This window comes from Dermacentor andersoni, chromosome 4 (assembly GCF_023375885.2).
Source record: "Dermacentor andersoni chromosome 4, qqDerAnde1_hic_scaffold, whole genome shotgun sequence".
Lineage (NCBI taxonomy): Eukaryota > Metazoa > Arthropoda > Arachnida > Ixodida > Ixodidae > Dermacentor > Dermacentor andersoni.
The window spans coordinates 19,286,618-19,303,059 of record NC_092817.1 but is presented as its reverse complement, the minus strand read 5'-3'; the positions used below and the strand labels follow the sequence as shown (position 1 = coordinate 19,303,059).

Here is a 16,442-nt window from a genome sequence, read left to right as displayed (position 1 = left end):
TTTTGGTCTGACAAGCCAATTCGACCCGACTGTATTGGATTCATGTAAACGTTTTTTTTAGGTTCTGTATTCGTGTTTAAATTTGTTGTTCTTTCCTTAGTAATGCATGTTAAAACTATCTATTTCATCCATAGCATTTGAAAGCACAAAATTACATATGCTACTGGTTTGCAGGAGTCGCTACAGATGCTGCGAGAAAAATCATTAATTATGATGTGACTGCGTGAGAAAGCCATCGTTGTCATTTTTATGCTTTATTTTATATTGTTAAATATATAAAAAAAGGTATGCAGAAACTCGACTGGAGTTGTATAAGTATGCGTAAGCATTGTTCCACTTGGTCATCTCCCGCAAACGACGCGACATATGTTGGGTCTCGTCTTTTTACAGGCGTCACCATCGGTTATGCTGGCACAAAAAGGCTAATAGTTAACGGTTGTCTATCCGAGTCTATCCACCTCAGGACATCGGTAAGGCAAGGTTATCTCTTGTCCACTCTCTTGTTCGCGTTGTACTTGGAACAGCTTTGCGCCAGAATTTTAAAGGATCATAGCTTTCAAGGGTTCACATTGTCATTCAATGAGGTCCGTGTACTTGCCTGTGCAGATGACAGCCTTCTGAGCTGACAAGAGAAGTGTTGAGACTACCCTTGCCATAATGCAGCAGTTTTGTTCAGCTTCCGGTGCAGCACTTTGGGAAGAGTTAGGGTTTTGGTGAGGTCTGTGGTTTACGATGCCAACTCACTTCGCAGCTATTCAGTGGAGGCAGGATTTCAAGTAGCTGGGTATTTATTACCACCCTCTCAATGTCGCAATGTCACTGGTCAGCGAAAGTTGCAGAGTACAACGTAAGGTTAACAACTGGCAGGGACGGCAGTTGTCCATATTTAGCCGAGCTGAAGCTTGCAGTGTGTCCCTAGCAGCTCGACTTCCGTAACTCCTGCAGGTATTACACTGGTCGCGGCTTAGGTTGCAAGCTTTGCAACGTGTATTTGCAACCTATGCATGAAGCTCACGTGTTGAGGGCATGTGGGGTGCTAACCGTTTTTTCCCCTCTTGATAGTGGGGGTCCTGGCCTAGTTCGCCTTTTTGTTACGCAACTTGCGTCCTGGTTATTCTTCTTTCGTAATGTGAACAGTCAAATTCTAATAGAGATGTGACAACTTCGTGTAATCAATTGCCTTCCAGAAATAGTTGTGTCGACATCTGTGAGAGATGCGCCACCGGCTCCTTGGGGCTTCCTGAAGGAGGACGTTGAAGGTTTAACTTTCTTAAGGCTCGCTTTAGTATGGATTATATTTTCACTGCCTCCCGCAAAAAAAAACAAAAAAAAAAACTGCTGCACTCACAGACACATTTCTTCTTGTTCCCCATTACTGTGCGCTTTATTTGGAATGTCATTACCTAGATGTACCAAAGCGTGTCCACCGAATGATCATTCCTCCAGGGATCAGAACATTTTTCTTTAAATTGCATTCGGCAATGCTTCCTGTCAAAACCTGGTTGAAAAAGGAGAGGCTATTTTTTGCCGTGGTCGACAAAGTGCCGTTCGTATCCACATGCTAAAACGATTGATCGCTGTTTTGTAGACCGTAGTGATGCCGTGTTCTTCTGGGACATTCTCCAAAGAACACCTCCAAAAAATTTAGATATCGCACCACACACAGTTTCCTACATTTTAAAGATACCTGTAACCCACCATACGACATGTTCATGTTACTTGGCTTACATAACCTTTGACGCAGTAGAATGTGTGACAGGCACGCTGAACCCCTGCAAAGCCCTCGGTCGTGTTTTAGGGAATCTGCTGCTTACGTTGGTCGTGTGTACGCCGTTCAAGTAACAGCGCCGGACAGGACGTCTTTATTGGACACTTGCACGGGCTTGCCTTGCTTTTGAATTTGCTTTCAGCCGCCCTAAATTTCGGAAGCGCTTTGTTCTATATTTTATGAAAATTCTGCCCCCATGTATTAAAGGGAAAAAGTGGGTGTTTACCCCAGTGAGTAAGGCACTCGGCTTCTCAGCTGGGAGTCGTCGGTTCGAAACTCACAACAGCCAACGCTTATCTTCGATATTTTTTCCTTCGTGGAGCACATCGTGTTTCGCATTACGGACGGACCGACAGACCGACGGTCAGATTTCTTGGGAGAGTCGCCTAAGAATGCTTACGCAGAAAAATATCCCCAGAGAGCGCGTTCATCGGTACGGAGGCCTACCACAATAATGCTTTCCGAGCTCTGCGCGAGAATCGCCTAAAGAAAGGGTTCTGAGCAGCGCACAGTGAATAATTTGAGTCATCTCTGCCTTCGACACAAGGTCCAGAAGGTCAAAGCAGTGAAAGGTGTTTTACTTCCCGCCTGCCGCATGGGACTCGCATGAGAACATAACCAGAATGAATCGGCCTCGACGCCACCGTTGCAGACGCTGCGCAACGGTGGCGTCTATCTCTGTCACCTGCGGTTTCCCGCATGTGACAGAAACTCTGAACATGTTTTACATTCACCAATACTTCTGGGAAGCATATTCCAGTGTGCGGAAGCATGCGGAAAAAATGAATTACGGAGGCTTCGTGGGTATGACGTAAATCTCTCTCTCTCTCTCTCTCTCTCTCATTCCGATGCGACTTCTTTTTGCAGCGTTATTTGTTTCGCTGGTGTACGTCAGCTTATGGGACTTATTTCGCCTCAAATATCCGACATTCACTTCCGCTTTCCAAACCCCTGATGGGATGTCTTAAACTTGCATGTGCGTTTCAGTCTCCTCACAGAAGTTGAATTACTTTTTTTTCCCGCAAACACACATTGTTCAAATATGTGTCGACTTACAACGCATTTCCTTTTCTCTTTCTTCTTTTAGTGGTGGTGACCGTTCTGCTGGCGATGTTCTCTGTGCTGCCCCTGCTGATGATGATCATAGGTGAGAAAGATAATGGTGAAGGGGTGGGATTGAAGCGCTCTGTACAACAATTTATTTAGTTCGGCAGATCTCCCAACAAGATAAATGATTATCCAGATACGGTGATTTCAAAGATAGAGTACCGATAAACTTAGTGCTTGTTATACGCTGTGTGTGTTTCACGGTCATAATTTCCGCAACAAAGGTGATTTAGCATATATATATATATATATATATATATATATATATATATATATATATATATATATATATATATATATGTATATACATATATATATATATATGTGTGTGTGTGTGTGTGTGTGTGTGTAAGCGAGAAGAATGGGGGTTATTTGAGGGACCAGATTTTTATTAATCATATCATAAGAAGCCAACAAACAATGACGCCAAGGACAACATGGGCGAAATTATTTGTACTTCACTAATTCCGTTAAGGAAATGATAGATTAATGTAAATAAAAGTTCAATTAGTTAGAGCACCGCACGCATAATGTGAAGACATGGGGTCGTTGCCGACCTGCGGCAAGTTGTTTCTTCATCCACTGTCATTGCCATTAATTTATGATTTCTTTAATTAAACTAGTAAGTACAAGTAAGTTCTCCTATGTTATCTATGGTGTCCTTATTTGTTGGCTTCTCATGATGATGAATAAAAACCGGGCCCCTCGGTTAATTCCCTTTCTTGTCGTTTATTACATTAATGAGGGTCTCGAATCTGGAAACATTGATGCCTTCATGTAGCATGTGTGGGCTTATTGACCAGTTGCCTTCACCCAAAATGATCACATACTCGTGACGCCTGGGGCAGAAAGAATGTTCCACCTCCGCTGCCAAGGTTAAGGAGTGGTGGCGCTAGCTAACACTACGAAGGTTAGTTCTAGCAGTAAAAACAAATACCCAAGAAAGTGTGTGGGGAAACTGCGCCGCGGTAGCCCAATTGGTTAGAGCATCGTATGCGTAATGCGAAGACGTGGGGTCGTTCCCCACGCCTGTCAAGTGGTTTTTTTTTGCACTTTAAGTGCCATTATTTTTTTATTTCTTTAATTAGTGCAGCTACGTCTCCACAATACACTGGATGAGCTAATGGATGCACAATGAATAGCGCAATACGAACGCCTGTCTAAAACTAATACACTTAGGCAAACATTGGATCGCCTAGGTATAAGGTATCATACCCAACATGGCGTCAAAGTAGATATGCCCAGACACATCAGAGACATGATAATTGTCCCTCCAATACCCAAGAATATGCATCCCACCCACCATCAGGGTAGACGGGAAAGCAGAGCACGCAATATACAGAAGAAATTCGGTAACAGCAAGGAAACACATTTGTAGACGGAGCTAGATACGGACACAAGCACGCCTACACAGCAGTGGTGATAAATTACGAAGGAAAATTCACGACGAGCGCTACAGTCAACACGCTACACGCAGAAACTGCAGAGGAAATAGCTATCGCGTTAGCCATATCACAAACACAAGCGGGCATAATCATCAGTGATTCCCCGACGGCGATACAAAACTTCGCCAACGGTCGAATCTCGCCAGAGGCACTACGACCACTAAAATTAGCTAATAACCATGACAGAAGTGTCCATCTCATCTGGACACCCGCCCACACACTCCCAGACGGTAGCAATTAGGCGGCGCACCGCATGGCTCGATAGCTTACGGGCCTCGGTTAGCCCCGCCTCACCGACTACCGATGAGTGGAAGTGGGAAGATCAAATGACCAAATTTCGTGAAATTACACAACACCATGGATTGCAGAGGCGCACATTCCCACTGCCGCACCCAAAATTAAGCAAATATCAATCTGTCGAGTGGCGGCAGTTACAGACCAGATCCTATCCGAGTCCAGCTACAATGCACTTAATACACTCAGATTTATACATAACTGACAAGTGCAGACATTGCGACTCTAGAGCCACCCTGGAGCATACGCTATGGGAATGTACGGCTACAATACAGAATAACGGTGATGAAGCCTCAAACAGCGACAGCCTCCGCGCGCGCTGGGAATTTACGTTGCTCAGCTCGGACCTGCAGCACTAACTCTGCGCCGTCCAGCGAGCCGAGGAAGCTGCCAAGGGCCAACAACCCTTGGCCGAAATCTAGGCGGGGTCCAGGCCCACCCCACAAAATCGCAGGGCACTCAATAAAGTTATTGGAATGAATGAATTTAATTAAATTACTAAGTGCAACTAATTTCCCGTGTTGTCCTTGCTGTCTTTGTTGGCTTCTCATGATATGATTAATAACAATCGGGCCCCTTGGTTAACCCCCTTGCTTCTCGTTCATATAGATGTACATATACTTTCAAAGCCGTGTTTATGAAGGCCTGTTTCAACAATATACACCAGTAAGGTAGGTCACGGAATATTTGATTGATTGATTGATTGATTGATTGATTGATTGATTGATTGATTGATTGATTGATTGATTGATTGATTGATTGATTGATTGATTGATTGATTGATTGATTGATTGATTGATTGCGGATCTGAAATTTTGGCAAGTATGCTGCCTGCTTCTTTACAACGTTACTCTGTAAATGAAGGAGAGATGACGGGTAACATTTCAGCTTTCAGTTCCCATCCAACCACGAGGCACTCGTTCGCAGTTGAAGGAAGGCAGATACACAAATAACAACAGATATATATCGCATTCAACATACCCTGACGTATAGACTGTAGGAAACAGTGTTGACAAGCATTTCACAAACACTTCCCAAGTCGTCACTTTAAGCAAGAAAAACTCGCCGCGGTTACTTAGTGGCTATCATGTTCGGCTCCTAAGCACGAGGTCGGAAGATCGAATCCCGGCCACGGCGGCCGCATTTTGATGGGGGCGATATTCTAAACACCCGTGCGATTCGCATTTAGGAGCACGTTAAGGAACCCCAGGTGGTCCAGATTTCCTTCGGCGTGCCTCATAATGAGATCGTGGTTATGGCACGTAAAACCCCATATTATTTTAAAGCAAAGAAATAAAGAGGAAAAAAATTAAGTTGAGAAAAAAACTTTACAATACGACAGGAAAAGCAGAGCAAACGTTGCTGCCTTGGATTCGGAGCTCAGTGCTGCCTTGTCGGAAAGGTAAAGTTGCTTCTTCAATTACAACTTTTTTAACAGCACACGTAGCAGTTATCACGAAGAACAGTGGCAAAGTTTCGAACGCCTTTTCAAGTGTCCAGTGCTTTGGCAAAGCTAGAGCGCGACTCAGCGAAATGCGATAGATAGGACCTGCAAGTGCTAACGCATCACATCTGCGAGAAAATATGTTTTCAAGCAGCGTGCCTCCATTCCGGTTGTGCCTCCTTCGCGCAGGTGTTCAGTACCTGCAGGAATGCCCTAAGGAGCCCAACATCCCGCTGTACCTGCTGATCGGCGGCGCGTTCGGCCTCATCAAGGTGGGCACGCTGCTCTACCACCAGATGCGGCGGCGGCGCTACGAGCGCCTCGACGACGCCTTGGCCGACGGTGACATCGACGAGCTGTGGTCCTCCACTTCGACCAAGGTCACCGAGTATGCGCTCACCATCTTCCTGCTGGTCTGGTTTGGCATGGGCAACTACTGGGTGCTGCACATCTACCGGCCCCGTTACGAACCACTGCTACGAGAACCCAACAACTACTGCGACAAGACCGTGTACACGTTCGCACTCATACACCTGCTCGTATGCTACGGCGTCATCGGCCTCTGGGTCATCGAAGTGATCTGCCTCGCGCTGTGCGTGAGGGTGTTCGGACTATGGTGCAAGAAGTGAACGACGCCACCCGTCGCTCCGACCGCAAGCGGACATATTCGCGCGCCGTGCCTCTCCCCCCGACTCGCTCACGTGATCCTCGAAACGGACTGTGTCACCACGTAGATTATCTGTGAGCTTGTATGAAGCTTCTTGAAAACAGCTTTTGACTCAGTGGCGCAGGCTGGAGACGCAGTGTGTCGCGCAGTATGCAGTGGGACAAGATTGTCCGAGTGATGAACATTGTACTTCGACACGCAGCGATCAAGCTCGATTGCGAGGCGTCATCGCACCAACTTGGCCCCACGCTGAAGAGCGGGGGTGACGACCGCTGCTTCCGTTAATGCAGCAGTGCGCGTTCGTTGGAGACAGTGCATGATCGGCAAGAAATGCACGTGTTTAACTGAAAGGTCAACTGTTACTGTTGCTCGAGTGTTTAAATGTTTGCCCTTGCGGCTCTTTTTTTTTTTTCTTTATTTTCGCGTTGACCATGTTCCCGTGTGCCGCGGCGTTTTGAGCTTCTGGGGGGGGGGGGGGGGATATAGGAGCTATGTACTCGTCAGCAGTTGCGCCTTGCGTGACAGAGGCAGCTATTGGCATTGCCGAGTGATTGACACGCCCTTCATAAGAGTGACCGACACCCTTCTTGATTACTGAAGTGGTCTGCCTTTCTTTTAGAGATGTACTCTCGTCTCCGTATTGTAGATCTAGCAAGATTCAACTTAAACAGATTGTTAATAAGGCATTAGAACTAGCTTCCCTCTTTGGGTACTAGTTTTCAATCGTGGTCTTAGCTTCGTTCGCCATAGTCAAATATGAGAATCAACTTGATCGAGCCTTAAGCGATGAAACTAGCTTGCTGTTGCAATGTGCCTCTTCTCTGCTTGGTGAATGATTTCAGGTGCCCTCGTCACACCAATTCGAGCTATGCTTGGAATACGAGGTACGGCTTCAAAATACCCGCCTAACAGTGTGGCGACGCGGGTGGTAGTACACCGTGAAACTGATGTTCCGCTCGTTCAGACAGCTCATCTGTGTCGCGTTAAGCAACAAGCTCCTCAGTCCACGGCTGCAGTGAGCGAGTATACTACGATTGCTATGATGAAGAGCACACTTGTGACGTGAGTGACGCGTTCTGTACTGTGCCTCCCAAAAGACTCGTCGCTGTCCAACCAGCGCTTAGGGCTTTGTAGTCTTCGGGATCTGATGTTTCTACGAGCAGCGTCCACAACACTGTCCTTGTATAGCTACAAGACATCCTACACAGCACTGATTCATGGCCTCTGAAACCATGCGTGCCACTGTAAGGTAACCCATGTGTCCCTCGATCTCTGGGACACAAGATTTCGTCGCCCCTGGTGTGTTTTCGAATCATGTGGCGGAGCAAACAGAACTGCGCAAGGTAGTAGAAGAAATAAGTCGATCCTATCTCGCTAAGGATCAACAACTTCTGTCGGAAACGACCACAAGTTAAACATGAAAATGAGCCGATCGCGTGCTACAGGGTAAAATGTTTACAGTATTGATGCCCCTAACTCCCCCTTCAAAGGGGGATTTCTTTAGGGGCTCCAAATTGAGGCACCGAAGCGAAGTTTTGAAGCATAGAGAGCACTGTATTTCGTTCGAATGTTTCTTTTTCGCTTCAGCACCGCGTCGTATCAAGCACATTCAATATTTCGAAGAAAGACTGCTTCGGACAACTAAGGTTCAGAGATGAAAAAGACTTCGCGAGTTTGGAGTTTGTTGATCGTCTAAAGAGGACAGGTGCTGATTCAAGTGTCTTCTCCGTGTTTTATGGGTCTCTTATAAAGCTAATGTACATCTATAAAATGGTCCAGAATCCTGTTCTGTGTCACCAAACAGACCCGTACACGGTTGGGACAGTTAAACGTTGACCTGCTTCCCCAAGAACGTGAAACATTCCGAGTGCACATAAATATTGCTCACTGCTCCCTGTCTGCCTGCCTTAATATACGAGCAACGCGAGGTCTGCACTCTTGGCTTTCCTCTGCTGTCAGCCAGTCACATATATACACATATGTTCAAGCACAAGCCGCGCAAATGTATCTTAACATGTCTACGCATTTCCTATGCTGTTTATTACGCAGCCTAATGTTGGCGAGCCCTGAAAACATGTGCGTGTTAACTGTGTCCCATGTATTCTCGTACCTTCTCTGTTTACATCTAATCGCAGACGTTGCTGGACACGCAAGACAAGGCGCCGCGCTGTTATCGCGGCGATGATCTTCATGTTGGAAACCTTGATACACAGCTATTAAAGGGTGAATCTATCTGGAAATCTTGTGTCATTGCTTTCTTGATTTATATAGTTAACCTTATTAAAAGCCACGACGTGTTGCAGACGGTATGGCTAACAGCTTCCCGCCAACATGAGACCACAAAAGCGTGATGCAGCAAGCAGTGCGTAAACTTCCGCAGCCTATACAATCTAAATAAATGCATGGAGTTGGTATAATTTACAAGGCATTAAAACTACGAACAGAGGTCCACAGAAAGATGGTAGCTTGAAGAGGTTAACAGGGGCCGCTGGAGCCACCGTTTCGACAAGTGGAATGGTCTTCGTCAGGGCAGCCCTGACTCTACTTAGTCGAAATGGTGGTTTCAGCCTCTGACAGCCCTTGTTAATCATTTGAGGTATCCATCTTCTTGTGAGCCTCTTTCGTGGTAGAACACCTGTACTGTGCTTTTTCTTTGGAAGTGCAGCGTGCGGTCACAATGTGTCACTATAGAAGTGACACGCTGCTTCCCCAAACCCCAGTGCAGCAGTAGTATTAGACTCGTACATTCGTACGCGTGCGCCGAGCACACGCTCGGCGCACCTCGCAGCGTCTAAGAGTGCTGCCTGCAAAGCCTTAGCGCCGAAATGTGGACGCCGCTTAAAAGGACACGAAGGGACTAGATCTATATAACGCCACAAAGACCGAATACCTTTCCTAACCCTGGAAAATTCGTATTTGCATTTTGGCCATGAGGAGCACAGTTTTGCAAAAAAAGCAATAAAATGATAACTGAAAAACATTTAATAAATAAATAAATAAATAAATAAATAAATAAATAAATAAATAAATAAATAAATAAATAAATAGAAATCCGTTTGCTGAACTATATACACAAGTGAAAACTCAGCCAAACTTATCAAAAGCGCTACTACACATGTATGAATTCCTCATGAAGTTTACTATCTCCCTCTACCCCACCCTCATTGTAGGGCAGCAAACCGATTTTCGTTCTGGTTAACCTCCCTGCCTTTTCCTTTTTCATCTCTCCCGCTCTCTTTCCCACGTTTAAATTAAAACTTAAAGGTATCTATCTCAATTGTTTAACTCAAGATCTGAAAAATCTTGCGTTACGATTGGTGGGTTTAAAAATGAAGGCAACTTGTCGTGTGTGGGAAGGAAGGAAGTGGGGGTACTGAGCACATCGCACTATCGAGTTGTATGCGACGCTCTCCAGTTTGAAAACGTTCTTTTTGTCTTTATCTGGTGATCTAGTTCTTTGTTAGATATCTTTATAGAAGCGCCAGACCTTGGTTTGATATTTATGGCTTCATTGCGAACAATTTACGGTGACAACCTACGGATTCGGCACAAGCTCTGCCTACGAAATCACACTAACTGCGCTCTGTGCCTCGGCGCGCCAAGACATACTTCCCGAGAGACTCCTGTAATGAAAAAAAAAAAAAAAAAGAAATGTGCTTACGCCGTAATGTTGCCGAAATGATCGAACGTAATTGGCTGGCGCTTCCGTGAAAATTATGTTCAAGTTGGAGAACGATGTATTTGCCGCTGCAATCTTAGGTTGTCACCGACTATACGCCAGTGCCCAAGCTGAAGCGCCTAATTGTTTCCGCGGCATCGAGAAAGGGCGCTCAGAGGATATTTTGCACGTTAAGCAAGAAAGAGAGGCTGCCCCGTCAAAAATCAGGAATCCACCTTCGTCGAAGCTACCATGGTCGATCGGTGCCGTCTTCACCACCTCCTTCTTCGACTGCCCGAAGCTGTCTGCGACAAAGCGAAAACATGGATGCCGGTTTCCGACCGAGACTTCGTCTATACGGCGCGGGGCTCCGTGCTGGCGCCAGCGAGCCGACGCCGATATCGACGAAGTGCACAGCAAGCGGAGCGATCGCGTGCGTGTGTGTGTGTGTGCCCTTGAGGATAACAATGGTAGTAGACTGCTGCTTCCTGAGGTGGCAACGTCCCTTTTCACCACACGCGTAAACAAGGCTGAATGAAAGCCGGCTGCTCGTGGGTGACACAAGGAAGTCCTGTAGGCAGTACGCTGCTTGTAGTAACCATCATTAAGGACTCTGGACCAGTCACAGAGGAAGCAAAGCGACAGGAGATGCAGTCGTGTGCATAGGCTACCTCCCTGTGGCTCTTGTTCTAGTCCTATGGATATAGTCGCGTATGCATAAGAAGAAACACATGCCGACACACCTGAAGAAGCTATAGCTCGAGGCCCCACATACGAAACCTAAGAACATGAGCTCATCATAGGCAACCATTGAGTTAATCTAAATATAACTTTGACGAGATTAAAATAAGAAGCTCAGTTCCAGCGATTGTTTGAAGAAGGGTTTTGATTTCGGCCGTGAAAAATTTCGTTAAAACACTGAATGCATCACAATTGCTAAACTATCTTTATAAATCCTTTATCTCACAGTATACGTGCAATTGCGGTGCTTTGTTGACCGAGTTCTGCTGAAGTCACCTTCCCAAACCTTTAGCATGCGCTGGAGCGATGCATAATATGCCAGTTGTCAGTTCCAGAGCTCTACTTGGTGCAGTCATTTTTGTATCCCTCAGTTTTCGACAATCTTTTACTATTTCCGCGGTACCTGACATGTCCTTTCAATAATCTCTACAATTAAACGTTTCATTTTGGCTGCTGTGAATATAATTCAAATAATTTTAGCGCAGTCCTGAGTGACAGCGTTTCTATAAGCCTCACACGCATCTGAAAATGCCAGAAGAATGGCAAATGTTCGTCCTAGCGCGACCCACACAATCGCACCCCGAGCCGCCCTAAATTGGCTGTGATCACTCGAAACAGTTGCACGGCACGATAATCTGATTGAGAGTTGTATTCTAGCCATTCTGGAGGTCATGGTTTGCTATCTCTAACACACGGAGCACCTATCTCATAATGGCTAAAAGTTTAGTCTCGTTATGACACTACAGCAAAAATAGCGCAAAGCGACAAACATCCTAACGCTAGCATAATCGTTGTAATCGACGCCAAATTGAAATACCGATGCTAATTCGTCAACGCTAAAACGGCAACAACGCGTGCAAAGTACTGCTTCGCAGTTGTCATCCTCGCACAATACCGCGACCACTTGGACTTGAACGGCGTCGGTGCGCATTCTGCATGTCCTTCAAGCGAATGTCCCCAGGGAACGCTATAACTGCCACGCCTGAAGCAGCTGCTCCCAACATCAGCCCAATTAACCAGGCCGCATGCCCACGCCCAGCGTTCACAGCTCAGATTAGAGCAACCATACCTAACCGTAAGCAGTCATGTGTAAGCTTGGCTCCTGCGGTTCCTGTTCGTACAGTCCTTGGCATAGTCACATATTAACTAGCTACATATCAACTCACGTATAACCACACATGAACTCAGGTGTCCACGTATACTTTACGCGAAGTTCAACGGTCTGCTGGAAGCGAGGCGCTGTATCAAAAGGCCACGGAGCACTGGGGCGCGGTGGCCATGGGACTCCTTCCGCGGCATCCGAAGGCGTGCTTGAAGGCGTCCATCTGGAGCAGCGGGAAGTTGACGCGATCCTCCGGCGGCAGCTCGAAGCGCGTGTCGAACGCCCGCGCCTGGTAGGAGTCGTCGCTGCGCTCGCAGTTGTCGAGCGCGTAGTACAGGAAAAAGAGTTGATCGGAGCTCAGGTCCGGCAGCTGCGCGAACCGGAAGTCCGATCGCCACACCCGCTTCACGGTCAGGAGTTCCTGAAGAACGCACGCAAACGGTAAGTGGCGCGCACTGGTCACTCTCGTTATGCTGCAAGAGACGCGAAACCATCTGGAGAGAGCGTAACATGTATGAGGCAAATGGCGCGGAACATTTCCACAGTCGACAGCAGCGCCAGAACGCACAGCCTAGCAAGTGGTAGATGGGAAAGGCGCGTTGCACATTCGCCGTGGCACCTCATATTTATCACGAGGCAAGAGCGTGCAAGAGTGTCCTGTGTGCGCATGCACTGCGTGACGGCAATGTTCGCGGTCGGGATCAGAACCGCGAACACTGCTGAACTTGAGCTCGGCGGCTCTCGATTGGTAATGCACAAAGAGCGGTAAAGCATGGGCATAGCTTCTTCTCATCCCTCGCAGCCGGCGTCGACAACGCTGGGGCGAAAAATGAAAACTTACTAAGTTATCTTGTTTTCTCAAATGGCATTTGTTGTTTGATATAGTAGTACAAAACAGGCAATAGGTAAAAAAATGAAACGTTCTAGGACCCTCTGATTAGTGAAAGGTGCCTATACATACGAGCATTCATTCGTCATCGTCGTCATAGTCAGAATTAAGGGACACTAAAGAGAACATGAAGTTGAGCTGCATTTAGTAACTTACCCTTATACAATACCAAAAAAGTCACTCTTACCAAGGGAGACAGGCTCGGATGAGACCAAGACTGACGCAAGATGTAATTACGAGTGGCACCCGCGCCACCTTGCATGACGTCATGAATCTTGGAGGGTCTGTTAGGAGCTGGTTAATTCTTAATCGGTAAAGACAAAATGTAATTACGAGTTCCCGCACCAGCTTGCATGACGTCATGAATCTTGGAGGGTCTGTTAGGAGCTGGTTAATTCTTAATCGGTAAAGACAAGCTACGTTGTATTCTGAAGGAGCCAAAGTGTGCCGTTAGCAAGTCTTGAGGAGATGTACTTCGACACATCGACTCAATTACAAGGATATGCATTGAATTCCGTGACGACACACTGAAGCATACTGGCGCTGTAGTTTAGGCATGTAATCCGTGCAGACAAGTGAATAGAAGGTCGGCCTTCATTTTATCTTCTCGTAATCAACATTTTAGGGGAAACGAACCAAAAGAATCGTTTTCAAAGCGCACTTTATCAGTTTAAACTGGCATAGTGTTTCTCTGTAGTGTCCCTCTAACATCCACGATGATCACCGCGCGCAAAACCTAATGCATTAGGAAAGCACCAACAGTGGTTCTCGTGTTTCCTAATATTGCAATCATTGTGGTGCGCACCGATCTCTTCGCCCTGTTCACAATCCTTATTGCAGTTATTATTATCCTCAACAGCCGCAGTAACAGCAGTGTGAGACCCGTGGAGAAAAAGCACCTCGCAAGAACCATCACGTGTGTTCGTTTTCACCGTTCAGGCAGAAGGTGTGCCCCTTGCATTGCCTAATATTTTTACACTAATTTTCCGTCGCTTACGGATTTGTTTAGCTTCATCTGGCAGAAATTCAATCTGACAGACCTCAGTGATCATTATAGCTCTATAGGTAGATTAGTACATCATATGCCTGCTTAATGACACATACCTATTAACACATTTAACGATTATGAACCTCTTATGTCCCAGTAGCACACACACATTCTGGAGGATCGGCCAAGAATCGCGACATGCCCAGTGGCATGTCCGGTGGCCCGGGAAAGGTTTTGGACAAATATAGGAAATCAGAAAATTAAGGAAGCTGATGAAAATCGTTCACTATTACAGTAACACGACCACGATCAACAATATAATAAAGGTTTTATGTAGCGTCATAATATTAAGCAACACAGAAACGCGTTCACTGCCACTACTATATTGGTCGAATCCGCTAGTATATGCCTAAATCCTCAAGAATGGTATAGTCCAAATCAGGACAACCAATAGTGAATGGGGAAAGCATAAGAAGGTTCGGTTTAAGTGTGCAGCTATGTTCCACGAGCTACGTGAAACCCTCTAAACATAATACGAGTCTTGAATTTCAGCGCAGAAAATTTGTTTCTGCTGTTAGGTTCAGACGCCAAAAACCCCTGTGCATGCTACTACCGCAATATTATTCTACTATTATAATAATCAGGTTCGCATTATATGCGCGGTTTTTCGCTTGCCACGTTTAAAATTTTTTGACGCAGCTGCGCGCAACGATGCATGTTAATATCGAACCATGCCATGTTGGAGGCGGCAGGGATGGCTTACCTGAAAGGCCCAGTAGGCCGCCATTAGAGCCACCGTCTGCTCCAGGAGCGAAAAGCCTGCGGGGCTGACGTCACTCATACTGCGCATGAAGCTGCTCTTGAGTATGTCCGGTGCCCTGATGTAGTCGCTGACCAGGCACTTGACCGTATCCCGCAGCCGACGGTCGTAGCCCGCAGTGTACAGCAGCGGAGCATCGTCAGAAGGCCCGCTGCTGAACACAAAGTCATTATACAACACCGGCATCAAGCCCCTTATTAGGCGGACGCCGTAGCGGGCAATGTGGAACGCGAACATGGAGCCGTTTGTCGGCACCGAAGCATTCATTACGGCCGCAGGCACGAAGAGGCTCTTTTTCTGGATGTCGTACTGCGGTGACGCGTCCAGTGTGCTGGCCGAAAAGGACAGACCGGTTGGGCGACCAACGAAGGGCTCGATCTTTTCGGCGAAGCGCACCTCGTAAAGAGCCCGCATTAACTTGACGCTGCTCTCGGCGGAGCCGCGCACTTGATCGAGACGCGCTTGAAGTTGGTACGCGTACGCGGCGTAGCTGGCGTTGCTCATGATCCAATTGGGATAGAAGTACCGCATCCGACTCGTGGACAGCTTGTGGTTAGCTAGGCGCAAGTCAAACGAGTCACCGAAGCCGTAGCCGTGCTTGCGGAACCAAGAAAGTCTGGAGAGTCCGCGCTGAAACACCTGCTCCACCTTAGAGGACCAGACACGCGCGAGGGTGTCGAAGTTGGTGTTTCTTATTTGCCTGAAGAATGCCCGCACGTACATCGCTGGCAGCACGTGTTCCACCTCACCGATGCAGAGGTCGAGTCTGGTGCCGCCCCTAAGGCTCGTGGTGCGGTGGACGAGAATCGAGTGCACCTCTTGAAGAGCGGACGAGGAGGTGAACGCCGCGAAAAGGAGGACCACGCGGTAGCCCATGTAGTTGAGCAGTGCGAGATGACTGGGTGACACATTTGGTTTTAGTAGACGCTCAAAGTAAGCAGGGGACTTTACCAGTATTTCTGTACCATCTTCAAGAGTGGTGTAGCGCAAGAATATTACGTCCAACATCAACTTGACGGCAGTTTCCATATCACCCAGAGGGGTCAGGCGGTAGTTCTCGGAACCGATGTACCGTACGGACGGTGTAACGGCTAAGTCGCAGATGGTGAACATGGTTTCCATTATTAGTCTCGAAGTTTCTTCGACCTCAGGACCTGCCGTCACCATTGTGACCGCCTCCCGTACACTGGCGGTAATCAGGTTCGACAGATGTACCCCTGGAGAGCTGCGTCGTTGGAAGAGAGCGGGTTCATCGAGGCCGATGACCATTACGCCCGCCTTTTCCGGGTGAACGTCGATAGACAGAGCGGCGAGAGGTTCGAGGTTCAATTCTCGGGCAAGCTTTCCAGCCACTTCCCAGGGATTGGGAAGAGATACCTCATAGGACCGGCCGATTGGCCAGGACACGCCAAGCAGTTCACTGACCATACTCTTCACAGCGGCGACTCGCTCCTGTTCAGCCTCGTGGACGCATGTGCTTAGCAGGTTGCGCGCTATCCTTACGTCGTTATTGCCGTAG

The 16,442-nt window shown here is 47.2% G+C and overlaps 1 protein-coding gene and 1 long non-coding RNA gene across 2 annotated transcripts in view; one reads left to right on the top strand and one right to left on the bottom strand.

The window, feature by feature from the left end:
* The window catches only part of LOC126535827 (uncharacterized), a 297,493-nt gene extending 288,528 nt beyond the window's left edge, over positions 1 to 8,965 (top strand). Inside the window, exons 3-4 of the mRNA XM_050182659.2 lie at positions 2,856 to 2,915; positions 6,248 to 8,965. Of these exons, the coding sequence (XP_050038616.1) occupies positions 2,856 to 2,915; positions 6,248 to 6,687 (500 nt within the window). The 3' untranslated portion in view covers positions 6,688 to 8,965. The remainder of the gene's footprint in view (positions 1 to 2,855; positions 2,916 to 6,247) is intronic.
* The window catches only part of LOC140217311 (uncharacterized), a 198,295-nt gene that overhangs the window by 71,383 nt on the left and 110,470 nt on the right, over positions 1 to 16,442 (bottom strand). The gene's annotated exons all lie outside the window — the stretch shown is intronic.